The sequence below is a fragment of the Scleropages formosus genome, chromosome 20, assembly GCF_900964775.1.
Source record: "Scleropages formosus chromosome 20, fSclFor1.1, whole genome shotgun sequence".
Classification (NCBI taxonomy): domain Eukaryota; kingdom Metazoa; phylum Chordata; class Actinopteri; order Osteoglossiformes; family Osteoglossidae; genus Scleropages; species Scleropages formosus.
Genome location: NC_041825.1, coordinates 5,195,214 through 5,210,609, shown reverse-complemented (window position 1 = coordinate 5,210,609; position 15,396 = coordinate 5,195,214). Strand labels below are relative to the sequence as shown.

General features: G+C 48.3%; 1 protein-coding gene across 1 annotated transcript in view; it reads left to right on the top strand.

Annotated features, from left to right (window-relative positions):
* Nucleotides 1-10,878, top strand: part of ankfn1b (ankyrin repeat and fibronectin type III domain containing 1b) — a 191,138-nt gene extending 180,260 nt beyond the window's left edge. The window contains exons 14-24 of the mRNA XM_029246519.1: nucleotides 990-1,089; nucleotides 2,474-2,606; nucleotides 3,152-3,271; nucleotides 3,394-3,609; nucleotides 5,090-5,256; nucleotides 6,165-6,315; nucleotides 6,648-6,816; nucleotides 7,112-7,278; nucleotides 8,080-8,287; nucleotides 8,411-9,033; nucleotides 10,131-10,878. Of these exons, the coding sequence (XP_029102352.1) occupies nucleotides 990-1,089; nucleotides 2,474-2,606; nucleotides 3,152-3,271; nucleotides 3,394-3,609; nucleotides 5,090-5,256; nucleotides 6,165-6,315; nucleotides 6,648-6,816; nucleotides 7,112-7,278; nucleotides 8,080-8,287; nucleotides 8,411-9,033; nucleotides 10,131-10,418 (2,342 nt within the window). The 3' untranslated portion in view covers nucleotides 10,419-10,878. The remainder of the gene's footprint in view (nucleotides 1-989; nucleotides 1,090-2,473; nucleotides 2,607-3,151; nucleotides 3,272-3,393; nucleotides 3,610-5,089; nucleotides 5,257-6,164; nucleotides 6,316-6,647; nucleotides 6,817-7,111; nucleotides 7,279-8,079; nucleotides 8,288-8,410; nucleotides 9,034-10,130) is intronic.
* Nucleotides 10,879-15,396: the final 4,518 nt, after the last annotated feature.

Below are 15,396 nucleotides of genomic sequence, written 5' to 3'. Positions count from 1 at the left end.
ATGTTCCCGCATCCAACTCAAGGCAGCGTTGCCCCGGTGTTCGTCGGCATTGCGCTAAACGAATCCCTCGAGAGACAAAAAAGAAACAAAAACGCCGACAGCCGCACAACAAGCGCATCCGTTACTCATTAACGTCTCCCCGTAGTCACCCGGGGAAGCAGAGGCGACTCTGAAAACACTGTCATTTCTCATCATACTTCTTAACAAGAGCCGGTGTCCGCTGTAGCTCCCGCGGCGCTCGAGTCAAATGGCGCAGAGAGATGTATTTGTTTTCATGGGCGATTTCGACTTTAGTTGAGGTTTGTTTGCCGAGCACATTTAATAAAGTGCAGTTCACACATGAAGGCAACTCTTAAGTGCCCTCTGTAATGACGCCCTCAATTAGAATGCGAACGAGAGACTAGCTCAGTGTGCGCTTTGACTGAGAGGAGTTTGCGGTCTTGTGTCATTTACGAGCGTGATATAAACCTGGGATTTCGGTTGTCTGCAATAAAGCGCGCTGAGATGTCTGCTTGCAAGCACGTGAGTTCCATAAATTCAGCTGCAGTTTTTTTTTTTTCTAAAGCACTTCTGCAGGCTACTCTACATTTACTTTGGTCTCGGCAGAATGTGCCCGACTGTTCCAAGCTGCTTAAGTTAATTGAAAAATTCTGAGAAAAAAAAAGAGGGAAAAAAAAAATACTCAAGCAGTTGTCCTCGCAAGCAGCGGACAATGGGGTAATTGAGGCTTACGGAGGCCGTTCCGGTCCCGTTCGCTCTCCGCGAACTTAAGTCGCGCTCTACATACAAATGGGAAGTATTTGTATTTGTGTCTGGGATCTGCAGGAATGACATCCTTCATTTCGTATTCTCATAGTTCAGGTTTGTCACAATAACCTAACTTCACTCGCCGCCTTTGGTATTTCTCTTTTTTTTTTTTTGCTCTTTCTGCTGAGATCTAATGGTTTTATATTTGTGCTAAAAACTTTTTTCATCTCTTTGGATGCCAGAGCAATGCAAGGCCCCCCCTAACGCGAGGAAGCACTCGGTCTCCAAGAGCCTGCGCCACCTTTTCCAGCCCACCAGCAAATTCGTAAAAAACCTGAAGAGGTAATAACCTCCATCTACTTGCTCCCTCATAGACTGTTTACTTCTCTTCTGCCTATGTTGTCTGCTGCTTTTCTGCTTTTTCGTTCAGCACTATTGGACAGTTAAAACACCCGCTGTACGTGTTATCTCTGAGACCATTCATCTGAAGTTCTGCAGCCTCGCTGCTCTCTTTGGCGAAGGCTCAGCCCAGCAGCAGCCTCGCTTGATCAGTTCAACCTGCTCGCAGGCCCGCAGCAGGGCCCCCCTTCCTAAGCCTAGTGGTTGTGGTTTTCCCTGTCACCTTTTATAGTCCTACCACAGCGTCTGTTTTACGGGGCGCGCTCTGAAATGCGATTAGGTGCCCTCGGCGGAAGGCCAGCATGAGAATCAGCCCACCTGCTCTGCTTCGAGATTTTTCCGCTTTCTGCCGTGAGCGCCGGACTCCCTCAGTGCCGCTGCGCATGTGCTGTGTCCTTGCATCCCTCCGTTTGCAAATGAGACCTCCGGCACTGAGTTATGAGCAGCGCACAGCGCACCGTTGAAGAGAATCGGAAACCCTTCATCGGCACAGTTTTTGGTATAACGGGATACTGTAACTTCTTAGGAAGAATGCTTTATAGTTTCATTTCAGTTCAGTTTTCCCTCTATCACAACAAGGACTTCAGAAGAATTAAGTACAGGTATATGCTGAATACAGTAAGCTTTTGGTAGTCTGCTGTTTCTGGTTTTAAAACTATGGATGATCACATTCACTGGCCAATTTATTTGGTACACCTGCTCTTCAATGCAAGCAGCAAATCATGTGGCTGCAACTCGTCACATATAAAGAATGAAGGCAGAGTTGAGTTGGACTAAGTGTTAGAATGGCCAAGAAGTGTGACACAAGCAGTTTTGAATGTGGTATGATGGCTATTGTACCGATGGTCTCGGAAACTGCGACAGTCTGAGGATTTCCACGCAATGCGCATCGATTACAGAGAATGGGGCAACAACCCATAAACATCCACTCAACGGCACCTCTGTGGGATAAAACATTTTGTTAATGAGAGACATTAGAAGAGAGCTGATAGAGCTAAGGGAAAAGCCACATAATAAATAGCAAGTCAGTATAACAATGGAATGTAACAAGACCTCTCTGAATTCCTGGAACTTGTCAAGCCTTGAAGTGGATGGGCTATAGCGGCAGAGGACCATGCTGAGTTCATCTCTAGACAACTCAAAACAAGAACTTAACTGGTTGTCAAGCATATTGGTGAAATTTTAATAGAAAGGCTGGACTGGATTAGATAGACACATAATCAGTATTGCTCCTGAAAGTTAAAAATTACATAATATGGCAATAAGCCTTTAGGGCCAGTGTTTTACTCCTGAATAGCTTTTTAGTAACCAGTGACTTGTTTCATAGGGGGCTCTACTTGACCGCAGTGTTCTACAGAGAGGACAACATCTTGGTCACCGCAGAAGATCAGATTCCTATTGTGGAAATCGATGACTCCTACTCCAGCTCATTGTTGCAGGACTTCTTCTGGTTTACAAAGGTGAGTTGTTCCTGTAATTCCATGCCACGATTCAGCCTTTGTGTCAAATTTATTCATTTAGCAAATGCTTTTCTCCAAACCAACTTACAAATTATTTACCCATTTATACAGCTGGGTAATTTTATTGGAATGATTTTAGGGTAAGTACCTTGGTACTACAGCTGGAGGTGAGACTCAAACCTGCAACCGCTCAATCCGAAGGCAGCAATTCTAAACACCACACAACCAGCTGTCCCAGTGTTTTTTTTTTTTTTTTTCACCTTATTGTTGTGTGTGATGTGCTTCCTGAATAGAGGCTTTGTCGAAGGGCTATCCTAATACTGCATATGCAGTTCTAAACTGAAAAGGGAAAAATAATGACTTCTTATTGCTAATATGCACTATTTTCCTTGTGTTCATTTAATACTCTAAATATTGTAACAGGTACAATAGCAGGGCGCTTCTGGGATTTGAATGTTCTGATCTCAGGTGCAGGTCTTTAGCCAAACTTTTGGTGCAGTGATGTGACGTAACGTGCTCCTGTTTCGTCAATCTCTGCATTCCAGGTATCTTACCTGTGGGAGGACATCCCTTGGCTGCAGCAGTGCCTGAACCCATCTCAGTCCTCCTTCTCCTGTGCCCTGCAGACACGCCTTAAAATGTTGCAGGCTGTGTCGCAGCTCCAGGTACTTTCACAGTTGCCTCATCTGACCGTGTTCCATCCAGGGCAAATTTTGAAGGCAGCAGCTCACCACTTATTGAAATCATCACGGACACTCATGCAGGTGTGCATGTTTATGTTTCGCAGGGCATGCTGGGAACCCAGCACTTGGGTCAGGTGTACTTCGAACCCATCAAGGACAAACACGGCAACGCTCTGCTGGTCACCCTAAGAGACCTGAGCTCGGGCCCCAGTCTGGACGGTTCGCGCTGGACCCAGCTGTGCAGACTGCAGCTGCAGCGCAAGTCCATCTCATCCCCAGAGGAGCCAACAGCCCTGGACATGCTCTTGATCACCCTGCACGTGGGTCTCGCTCTTCCTACCGTCATTCTTTACCCCAGAGTGTTCAGCATCATATTAGCTCTGGGTACCATTGGGTTACCCTACTCTGCAACAGCCAACAAGGATTTCATAACACTTTTTAAACGCATGGTTCTTCTGATCAAGATACCAAGCGCTGGAGGTGGGAGGATCGCTGATGCTTTCTTAGCTACTGCAGTCGAGGATTACAACCCACCGTTGGGGAACCCTAACATTTACCCCCAGCTTCAAGTCCTCAGTCCTGGAGTGAAAATGTAGCTTTTCTAGGCTTATCGCTGCTCCGTGAGCTGCAGATGAGTGTTGTGTGGATGGAAGCTGGTCCATTATCTAGGATCTGAGCCTGCAGTGAGCAGCATCCCCTCATCAGCTGAATGGGGGAACCCATAGGGTAAACAAACATTCGTTAACACGAAACTTTTGGAGAGGAAACGCTGCAGGAGAATGTAAAATTGTTTCCGACTCGCAGTCTTCCGTTGTGTTCTCCTCTCTCTGTGGTTCCCCGCGACGCAAGCAAAGCTGCCCTGAAAATCTGCAGGCCTCTTGCAAATTGTAGTCGATTTTAACAAAGCGTACACCCAAGAAGAGCAGTTGTGAGATAAAATTAAATATACATGGAAAAATTAAAGAATGAAGCAGCTTAATTTCAACAATAATATTCTAATAATTATATAAAGGCAGTACATGCTCTAGTTTCTATACATTGTGAGAAATCAGAGTGAATGGTTTTTTTAACTGCTTTCAAATAAGCAGTTTAAGCATTATTATTATTATTATTATTATTATTATTATTATTATAGAAGAAGAAAAATAAGAAGCATGTATGCTGATCCGTGACCATTTCTGTTTATTTTAAAGTTCACACAGCCTCACTCGACCATAACAATGAGGTCAAACATTTTTGTTCAAAAAGGCTACGTTCAGATTTTTGTTTTTGTGGTTGAAAAATTGAATTCCAGGCTTTACTTTCGTGACACTGTGCCAAAAAAATTGTTTTCTTAGAGCTCTGCTGCCACATACGCTCAGGAATATCCTTTCAGGTTACATTAGGAGGAGACAGACTTTTTGCATTATAAAGCTCGAAAGACTAAACATTTATTATAAATATTACGACTAAGGTGCTCTGGTTTAGTCTGTTATTTCGGTCACTTTATATGTCACTGCCAGAAACAAGGAGATGTCTAGAATTGATTTATTGTGTTTCTGTCCTATCCAATGTTATCCAGTGCCTATGTATTGTTTTCTGAATTGTATTTGTTTTCGAAGTATTTGCTCTCCTTGAAGTACACAGTGGTCGGAACCTTGAAATAACAACGATAACATGTCTCAGTGCTCCGTTCTTTGTTCCTACTTGAGCTGCACTCGTAGCCATTTGGCAGTCTACCTCCTCAGCCCCATCAGTCCCCCACTTCCCTCAAGTGCCTGGTTCTTGAGCTTCTGAGTACTGTGCCTCTGGGTTCCACAGGAGAAGCTGGCCTACCACCGGCGCAGCAGGAAGCTGCTCCCCCCAGGGCTATACCTGGGCTACCTGAAGCTTTGCAGCACAGTGGACCAGATTCGGGTACTGGTACCGCAGAAACTGCCCAACGTTCTGTGCCACGTCAAGGTCCGAGACAACAGCAACGTGTCGAGGTATGACACGTTCTTTAATTGTGGGACTTGTGGGAATTATTGGTTCAAATCGGTGTCTCCGGGGCACCCAGACGTGGCTCTGCTTTCTGTTTCACACAGAACTCCAAATCCCTCAATGTGATTCGTTATTGTGCTCAGTTAACATAGTGGCCATGCACTCAAGGTACTTCGTATTTCCTTAGTCTGAAACATGAAATCCGGAATAAAAAACTGACTGTGTAAGAGTGAGAAAGCAACTGTCAATGCCTCAATTACCTATTCTGTATATATGTTTTTATATATATCTCTCTCTGTCAATCACACACTATGGGGGAACCTGAATAGCATGTCTTCAGACAGTGGGAGGAAACTCATGTAGACACAGGGAGAACATGCAAACTCCACACAGACTGAGTGGGGATTGAACCCATTTTCTCTCACACCACCCAGGCACTCTGAGACAGCAGCACTACTTGCTGTGCCAGCATGCCTCCACACACACGTGCACACAATTAGTAACAGCAGGAATACCGGCTCACAGCAACATAGATCTATTCTGTGTAACTAAAGTATGGAAGCATAGTGGTTAGAGTTGCTGCCTTTTGCTGTCATACCTTTGAACAAGGTAATAACCCTAAATTGCTCCTGTAGAAATGACAAAAGTTGAATAAATGGGCAAATACTTGGAATTGGCAGCTTAACATTGCATGTCCTTTTGGAGAAAAATGTCAGGTACAGTGTTACAATTTTGGATTGTAGATCTCTATAATGTGGTCATTTAAAAGCAGGTGTCATTTCTGAGCTGTCGATTGGCTTCTTTAGGCCTTTGCTTTGGTAGACGCTGTACTTTTTCAGCGTGTGTGTCGGATTTCATCTACTGCAGCGTGTGTTCTATGTGTGCCGACCTGCTCTGGGTGTGTCTCCGTCAGGGAGGAGTGGCAGTGGCTCCAGGCCCTCAGCTGCCTGGAGGAGTCCCTAGAGATGGACCAAGACGTCCAGAGTGCATCACACCGCTTCCTCCAAGACCTGCGAGCAGCTTGCAAGGAGCTCATGGTCCACATTGACATCCCAGCCAGCCAGGTGAGTCTCACACTCCCATGTGTAAGTACACTCTATGATCGAGGCTATACCATCTAGGTTTGTGCAAGTACATTCTATGATCGAGGCTATACCATCTAGGTTTGTATAAGTACACTCTGTGATCGAGGCTATACCATCTAGGTTTGTGTAAGTACATTCTATGATCGAGGCTATACCATCTAGGTTTGTATAAGTACACGCTGTGATGTTTGCACAATGACAAAATCACCTAACGACACATTTCTCAGAAAGTTTCCCCGTCGTTAAGCAACACGTGTCTGTAGTCACTTGTATATATGGATCAAGATGTATTTGGCTCTTCTCTTTTTCAGGCACAAGAGTTCCGCATCTACACCCAAGAGGTTCTCGAGTTTGGAGAAAATGTTTCCTTCCTGCTCCTGTTGCCCCCTTCCGATGACGTGTGCACAGCCCCGGGGCAGAACAACCCCTTCTCTCCACGCTCCGGCTTCCTCACCCTGCCCCTGCAGATATTTGAGTTGGGTAAGCACACCGTGCTCCTCATGATTACATTTTCCTATTACACCTCTGCGCCTCTTTCGAATTTACTCTCTTTCACGTCGACCAAAGAGAGCACATGCATTTGTGTTCGTGACCAATCTCAAGGAAATGAGAGGTAATTTATCCGAGAAAATTGCATCTGTGAAATTGCAGAATCCGGAACTGGGAATGGTAAACGGCACCTTCATTTTTCTGTTCTCTCGCATAATAAATTGCTCTTCTCAAGCTTTTCCCAGTCGCGATCTCACTGATGAGAGTCTGTTTGTTCCCCCCCCAGTCCACTTTGACACTTATTGCCAGAGCTTCATCGGCCAGTACTGTCGTGTGTCAGCCCTGCTGGAGCTGGAGTCCCTCATGGCCCAGCAGACGCTGAGGGAGGCCTTCTCTGAGTCGGAGCTGCTTGCCGCCAAGCAGAAGCATCAGCAGGTCCAGGAGCACATACAGGTGGGGCTGGGTTCTTCACCTGCTGAAAACCCCTCCAGATGTCCAAACTTTAAAGCAGTCTCAGCCTAAATCCAAGCCTAAATCTAATCCAGTCTCAACCTAAATCCAAGCCTAAATTTAAACCAATCTCAGCCTAAATCCAAGCCTGAATCTAATCCAGTCTCAGCCTAAATCTAAGCCTAAATCTAATCCAGTCTCAGCCTAAATCCAAGGCTAAATCTAAACCAGTCTCAGCCTAAATCCAAATAGAAGGCAGATATCCCTCCAAACCTTTCAATTGTTGTTCTGACTGGTTCCGCTGATATACTGATCCACTGATCTACTCTTCAGAATCATCTAAAAATCCAGTGTTAGGTATGGAGGACAAAGACCTGAAATTATCAGTTGTCCTTTATGATTTGAAATTATGGCCAAAAACATGAAACTGACTTTGCTATACTTTGCTGGTTAATTAGGAGGAGTAAAATCACGCAAACATCCTCAGCTGGGGTTTTTACGCTCTCCAAACCAAGGTTAGAAACAATAGCTTGTGTTTTTGGAAGATGAACGGCACCTTGCAGTCAAAAGACCTGGCTTTGAATCCCCACTTCTCTCGTATCACACTTGGCCAGGGTACTCACTCTAGATTTATATGAAATGGTTTCCAAATCGTATTAATGCGCAAGAAGCTTGGTACAGTACAGCAAACGTAACATCTTAAGATGTTTTGAACATAAATGTCAGATAAGTGTCGAGAGGTTTTGTTCGGAAGCCAGGAGTGAATTTCAGGGTTTCTTTGAATGGTTTGCTACTCGTCTTCAGCAAATGGAGGAGCTGTGGAGGGAAGCCCGCTGGATCATGGAGGCCCTGCAGTATGCCCGCTACAAGCAGCCCTCAGGGGGCATCTCTCTGAGTTGGATCGTCGATTTCTCCAAGGATGTTGGTCCAGAGAAGCCGCGATCCACATCATCCCAGCTCGACTTCCTCCCCTCCCCCATACCGTCGCCGGAGACCGGCCGCAAGCACAATGGTGAGTCTTCAACCGAATAACTGACTACCACCTGTAGACATGTTGCCTGCATCTTTGTGCCTCAGCAGACCAGTGCCTGCAAACCAGACCTGAATTTATCACGAAAACTCACCGTTTCTTCAGATTTTCATGGCCTGTCTGACGAAGAGGGCTCCTCCGAGGTCTTCCTCACCACGGACAGTGACTACGACTCCAGTCGTGCTCAGAGCCCCCGTGAGCTGGACCTTCTGCCCTCCTCACCCTGCTCTTCGGCCACGGAGCCGCAGGGTTGCCGCCGAGAGGTCTTTGGCGGGGTAGGCGGGGGCACCCTGAGGGGCTCCACGCCGGATGTGCTGCAGGCTTCGGAGCCCCAATCGGCTGAACCGGCGGAGCAGCGGCAGCGCATGGCCGAACTCTTCGACAGCGACTTTATCCTGCCCAGCCGGCAGATCGAGCTCTTGCGCATCACTGAGAAGCGGCAGGCCTTCTGCGTGCGCACCAGCAGCCTGGAGTTCCCCGCAGGCCCGCCGCCATCTGCTTCGCCCATCACTTCACCGCACCGTCGCTGGCACCGGCCCTCCTCCGTGGACCGTTGCTGCCTGGTAGACCGCTGCCCGCACCCACCCCCTGCCCGTACGCTCTCGGAGGACAGCGGGTCTCGGAGGTTCTCTGCCCTGTCTCCCGCAGCCCCCAGGAAGATCCAGCATGTTACACTCAGGGTGTACCCCCAGTACCGAACAGGCCTGCCTAAGGAAACAAGTGTCAAGGTTTGCAGTCGACCCTCTCTTTTCCGTATCACCTCACTCACGTCACAGGATCAGTCTAGAAATCTGAAAAATGCATCCTATTACTATTGCTCTCTTTTCTTTGTCAGTTAAAATAAATGGTTCCAGTCATTTTCTGCATTCTAACCTCATGCTGGGCTGAAGCATGGAGGAGCGAACTGAAATTTACCCACAGTGGTGTGAAAGCCTGGTCAATAGTTACAAGAAGCTGCAAGTTGCAGTCATTGCAGCTAAAGGTCACAGTCACGTGTATGATTTAATATTCCAGTATGTCCCACACAAAAGAAATGACAGAAAAGCAGTACTAGAGCAGCCCGGCGGCCCAGGGGTTAGCGCTGGTGCCACACGGTACCTGGGTGGTGCAAGAGAATGTAGGTTCGATCCACGCTTAGTCTTTTGTGGAGTTTGTATGTGCGTGTGTGTGTACACTTACTGTGTAGGTTTCCTCCGGGTGCTCTGGTTTCTTGTCACACCCGGAGGAAACCTACTGTGGAGAGATTTGGTGACGCTAAACTGCCGGTAGTGTCTCAATGGATGTGTGTGTGTGTGTGTGTGTGTGTGTGTGTGTCTGGTTACCCTCCGATGGACTGGCTTCCCATCCAGGTTGTGCCCCCATCTGGATGAGGACAAGCCAGTATTGAAATAGGATGGATTGGATAAAAGCAAAACTCGTGTCACTTTTCCTCTCTCTGACTCCGTTCATACAGCACTAGAACTGGCAAAAAGATCTCAACAAATTTAACGTCAAAAAGATACAAAAAATCGAGATAACTGGAAAACTGGGGGTAAATAGTCTTTCCACAGCGCTGCACTTTCTTTCTTATTCTCTACTTCCATAGTTATGTCTTGGGTAGACGTTTAAGTTCACGGTTACATTTTTACCGCAGCCGTTTATTTTAAGCGCCCCCCACCGAAGGGTACAAGAGAAGGTCACCTACTGCCATTTGACTCTGGACTCTTAGTCACAGCTCCTGCCAGTTCTGCCTGGCAGATGGTATTAGTGGATCCAAATGCAGAGGATTTTTGGGTTCGAATGGGTCACCTGACACGTGTCCCGCCCTTCTTTCTCTGGCTTTCAGCTGCGAGTGACGCAGCGCACCTCGGCCAGGGAGGTGGTCCGCCTGGTCGTGCAGGAGATGAACGGGGTGTCGCGCAAGCTTCTGGGGACGCCCGAGCCGTTCGTCTACCCCGAGGAGCAGCTGGAGCACTTTGGCCTGGTCCTGGTGGTGGAAGACCGAGAGAAATGGCTGCAGGATGACTTCCGCCCCCTGGAGCTGCAGAACCCGTGGCTGCGCGGGAAGCTGTGTGTGCGTGTCAAGGAGTACTCGCCGCTGGCTCTGCAGTTCAGCCGCGCCACCACCGTATGAGGCGGGGGGGGGATCAGCCGACGGGAGCCGGGGCCTGAACGTGGGACTAGACCCAAGACTATCCCATGCGAGGTGGCAGAAGAACCCACCTCGGGCCCTCATCCTTTGTGCGTTTTGAGTTTCTCTGCCACCGCGCCCCCCCCCCCGTACTGGATGGGCGAGGTGAGGACACATCTTCACCTTTTGTATAATGCTGTGAAATTTACTCTCCTCCAACCCGCAAAATCTTCCCAGGCGTCGTTTTTACTTTCACCTGGGCACCAAATGAACAAAAAAGAAATGACAGCTTTTATATGTGAATGCTTGGATGTAAAAAGGGAAATAATTCTGTTCTTTTTCAGCGTAAGTGATACTCGGGTGATGTTAAACCTTTCTACGGCAACATTACCAATGCTAGCTAACCAACTCCGATAACCGCTTGTCCCGAGCAGGGTCGCGACAAGCCGGCACCTATCCCGGAGACATTGGGCGCAAGGCTGAGGGGGGGCACACCTTGGACGGGGTACCGGTCCATCACAAGGCCGTAGCTATTTTCCCAGGCACGCAGCTGGGTGAAGGTACTGGAGCAACTGCAGGGCAAGGACCTCGCTCAAGGGCACTATGGGCAGAGGCGGGGATCGATCCGGCAGCCGCTCCGACCACGAAGCCACCGGCCACCCCTCATTACCGACGCGAATGGAACAAAATGTTGTTTTTTCTCTGCGTACAGTCCGCTTCTATTTGTTTTCAAGAGACGTCTGCGAATGCGTGTCTCGCTCTTTGGCCCAGAGCCTCCCCCAGAAAGCAGCTGGAGTTGCTGTAGCCGTGCCGCTTGCCGTTCATGCAGTAAATAAACTTGTCGGTTGCCTGCCCTCAATGAGAGGTGAAGGATTCTTCTCTGGCTCCGGATTCAGGGCTCCAGCAAGAGGTTTAGGAGGAATCCAAACACGCGTACGCATCCAAACGAGCGGGGAGGAGAGGGGAGGACACGTGCGAAGGCCTTGCCGCTCGACTCAGAGACTGGAAGGGGTTTACAGCTTCACGTGGAGGTCGATCGAAGCGGATCCGCGCTGGAAAGAGCTACGAATTGAACGCGTTAACGCATGGAGAGACGCAACTTTTCTTTTTCCACCTATGAGACGTTTGCTCGGAAGCTCGAAAGCTCGGAAAGCTTCGGAGACGTCGACAGTGTCGCACAGCGGTGTGTTGTCGGTCCTAGAGCATCGCAGTGATTCGTATTCTAGCGGCATAAGCGCCGCTCCATTTCCTCAGCTTGGTTCTGCTGTCTTTCAACACTTGGATGAATAACCCGTTGAAATGAACGGCTGTGTCGCTCCGCCAGGGTCGCCTGGTCTAGAAAAGCAGCCCCAGGGCCCAGGAATTATGGGGGGACATTTTGCTTCTTTAACTTCCAAAGGCTGAGCCATATAAGCAAAGTTCTCTATTTACCGGTCAGTCTACGTCCCTACCCTCACCTATGGTCATGAACTCTGGGTGATGACCGAAAGAGTAAGATCACGGATACAAGCGGCTGAAATGAGTTTTCTCCACAGGGTGGTGGGACTCACTCTCCGTGACAGGGTGAGGAGTTCGGACATCCGGGAGGAGCTCGGAGTAGAGCCGCTACTCCTCTGTATTGAGAGGAGCTAGTTGAGGTGGTTCGGGCATCTGGTAAGGATGCCCCCTGGGCCCCTCCCTTTGGAGGTATACCAGGCACGGCCAACTAAGAAAAGGCCCCGAGGTTGGCCCAGGACCCCCTGGAGAGATTGTATCTCCCAGTTGGCCTGGGTGCGGCTGGGGCTCCCCGGATTGAGCTGAAGGAAGCTGAGGGACAGGGACGTCTGGGCTTCTTTTCTTTCCCTATTGCCACCGCGACCCTAGAAGTACAAGTGATCAAGAAAGTGGATGGATGGATGGATGGATGGATGGATTTTGCTTCTTTAACTTCCAAAAGCCTTGTGTTTCGTTGTATTGGTCCACTAGGAATTAGTCTAAAAACTGCTGTTTATTTGTAACTGACAACATCTTGGTTTCACTGACATTTTTTATTCCGCAACTGTTGTGTTATTTGAGCTATAGCGTGATCTTTTGCAAAAGTCACCACGTTCGACGCCGTTTCGACGGGGTTAAGCTACGGGAACGCACAATCTGCCAGTGGAAATGGGTAAGAAAAAGCTCTAAAGGTCCACAGTATCCATGTGACCCAAAATGTCAGTGGTGTTTTCTATGGTTGACATAAAACATTGCTGAGATTGATTTAAATATGTCCAGCACGGTCCAAAGGTTTTGACCAATTACGTTTTCCGGGCTGTGACTTATAGGACACACTCCCTCATCCGTTTACTTGATAAGGCTCGTATTGCCTATGGTCAGTTGGCGCAAACATCGCTCCTCCTACCGGGCGCATTCATGAAGGAGACGTAATGTCATTTTTTAAAATCTATTTTTATTGAACAATAAATGAGGATAATAAAAGGATGCCATTGTTTGCAGATTTTTTTTATATATTACTTCAACTATCGCAGGAAGAACCAGAGTTCGTTATTTTTGTTGCCTGACAAACGTCCAGGTTTTTTTCTTTTTAGCTTCATTTTAGACATCCTGCCTTGGCGAGGTGTCCGAGAACTCTGCCACGACTCGCTTCCAACAGAGAATGGGTGCAATTTCATGAGCCCTGGTCTTCATTTAGTGCACTGTATAATGCACGTTTTCAGACTGATTTGTGTTACATATCTACTTTATTTACTGCAAGTGATAACACATGTTCATCTGCCAGTGCTTCAGTGGCCAAAGGATTCTTTGTTGGGGGAAGAAAAAAAAAAAAAGCTGTACAAATGCGGAAAAGAGCCGTGTGCAATATGAACTGACATTTACACAAACCATGGAGGAAGTAAGCAAAACAATGATTGTAAAGCCAAAGTGTTAAAAGATCTTCATATTCTGCCCCATCATGAAGTGTGATGCTGCAATCTGAGTAACATAGAGCACCCAGAGGAAACCCCACGCAAAGATGGACTCCACACAGACCGAGCAGGGTTCGAACCCCTCTCCTCTTTATTTATGTAGCAGACGCTTTTCTCCAAAGCGACTTCCAATGAACTCTATGTAGTGTACCGTGGGGAAACCTGAACAGCATGTCTTTGGACTGTGGGAGGAAACCAGAGCACCCCCACGCAGACACAACATGCGAACTTCACGCAGACTGAGAAGTAATCAAACCCGCATCCTCTTGCACCTCTCAGGCGCTGCGAGGCAGCAGTGCTACTTGCTGTGCCAGCGTGCCGCCCGCATTTACATTTTACGTTTAGCCCTGCTTTTGGTGCCTTGCGACGACGGACTGGCGTCCCGTCCTGGGCGTCTCCCCTCCTCCTTCAGCCTTGCGCCCCGTGTTGCCGGGTTAGGCTCCGGCTCGCTGCGATCCCTCTCGGGTCAAGCAGTCGTTGACGACGGATGGATGTTTGTTCTTGACAGTAGCTTTTATTTTGTCCTTTCATATCATATGTGATGCTAGGGCAGAAACTCCAAAACTAAAGTGTGTGGCTCTGTAGTGCAATGGATAGCACTTTGGACTTCTAAGGGAGCCCTTGAAGAAGTGATTCAAATGTTGTGGGTTTGAGTCCCGCCGGGTCTGTTTCTAGATGTATGTTACTTTGGAGAAAAGCATTTGCTAAATGGATGAATATAAATACGGATGGCACCGCTGTCTCATAGCGGCTGGGTGATGTGAGAGGACATGGGTTTGAACCCTGTTCAGTCTATGTGGAGTTTGCATGTTCTCTGTGTGGGGGTGCTCTGGTTTCCTCCCACAGTCCATTACATACCTGAACAGACATGCTGTTCAGGTTCACCCACAGTGTGTGTGTGTGTGTGTGTGTGTGTGTGTGTGTGTGTGTGTGTGTGTGTGTGTGTGTGTGTGTGTGTTCCACTGATGTATGGATGAGTGACCCGTTGTAAGTAGTGTATCTAGCAGTGTAAGTCACCGCGGTGAATAAGGTGTGTGGGCTGGTAACACTACAAAGTATCCATTGTAAGTTCTCTTGGAGAAAAGTGTCTGTTAAATAAATAAATGTCCATATGAGCCAGGCTCTTCCTGACTGACCGCTCACCTTCCCTGTGCCGGTGCTCCGACCGCACACCTGGGTCCAGACTCTGCCCCCTAGTGGAGGTCAGCAGGCGAAGGTTGCGCAAACAGCGCTTCGGGTTTAGTGTAAGTGCCTGTCAAAGCCGCTGACCAAAGACAGATGGAGAATCTGGAAGACAAAAAGGCCGGTTTGCTGTTACCGCGTGATGACTTTGACTAGAGGCAGAACATCACCACCTCGCGCCAACTCGTACCCCCCCGCCCATCGCCGAATCGCACACGCGCTCATCGATCCGTGCGTACGCGTAGCTCCTTTTCCAAAAAACTGGATATTATGTTGACGCCGGCGCCTGCAGCGTAAGAGAAAACACCGTCGGAATTATTGAGGAGATGGCTTTTAAATAAACTGGCCTTTCTGTTTACTCTGCGGCGACGAAATTGCTGCGTGCTTCCCCGTCTGCCAAACCTGCCATGTTAACCTCTCTAAACACACGGGCAAAACATGCAAATAAACACACGGACACTGGCCTTTTAAGAGGAGCCCTTAACCATTTATCGACGGTAACTTAAGAATCGCTCTTGAATTCTGACACCTCCTAATTTTAAACCTGAAGGCTCCGGGAAGAGCCGCGCTAATATTAGGCTCTGGCACATCTCTTTAGGAAAACATTCCAAAAAGTGCGTGAATAGTCCGGATTCACGCTGATTAAAGGAATGCGGGGGACGTACTCCGGCTCGCCGCGGCCGTCCGGCCTTATTGAGCGGCGGCGAAACGCTCGGAACGGAACGAGGCGGATCCGGCGGACTCGTCGGAGAGAAACGCCATTGTCTGACGGAGAAGAAAGGAAGCTCGGCCGGCGCGAAACCCCATCTCGTATCCGCCATCCTACGTGCCAACCGCTCCCGGGATGTCGGCTC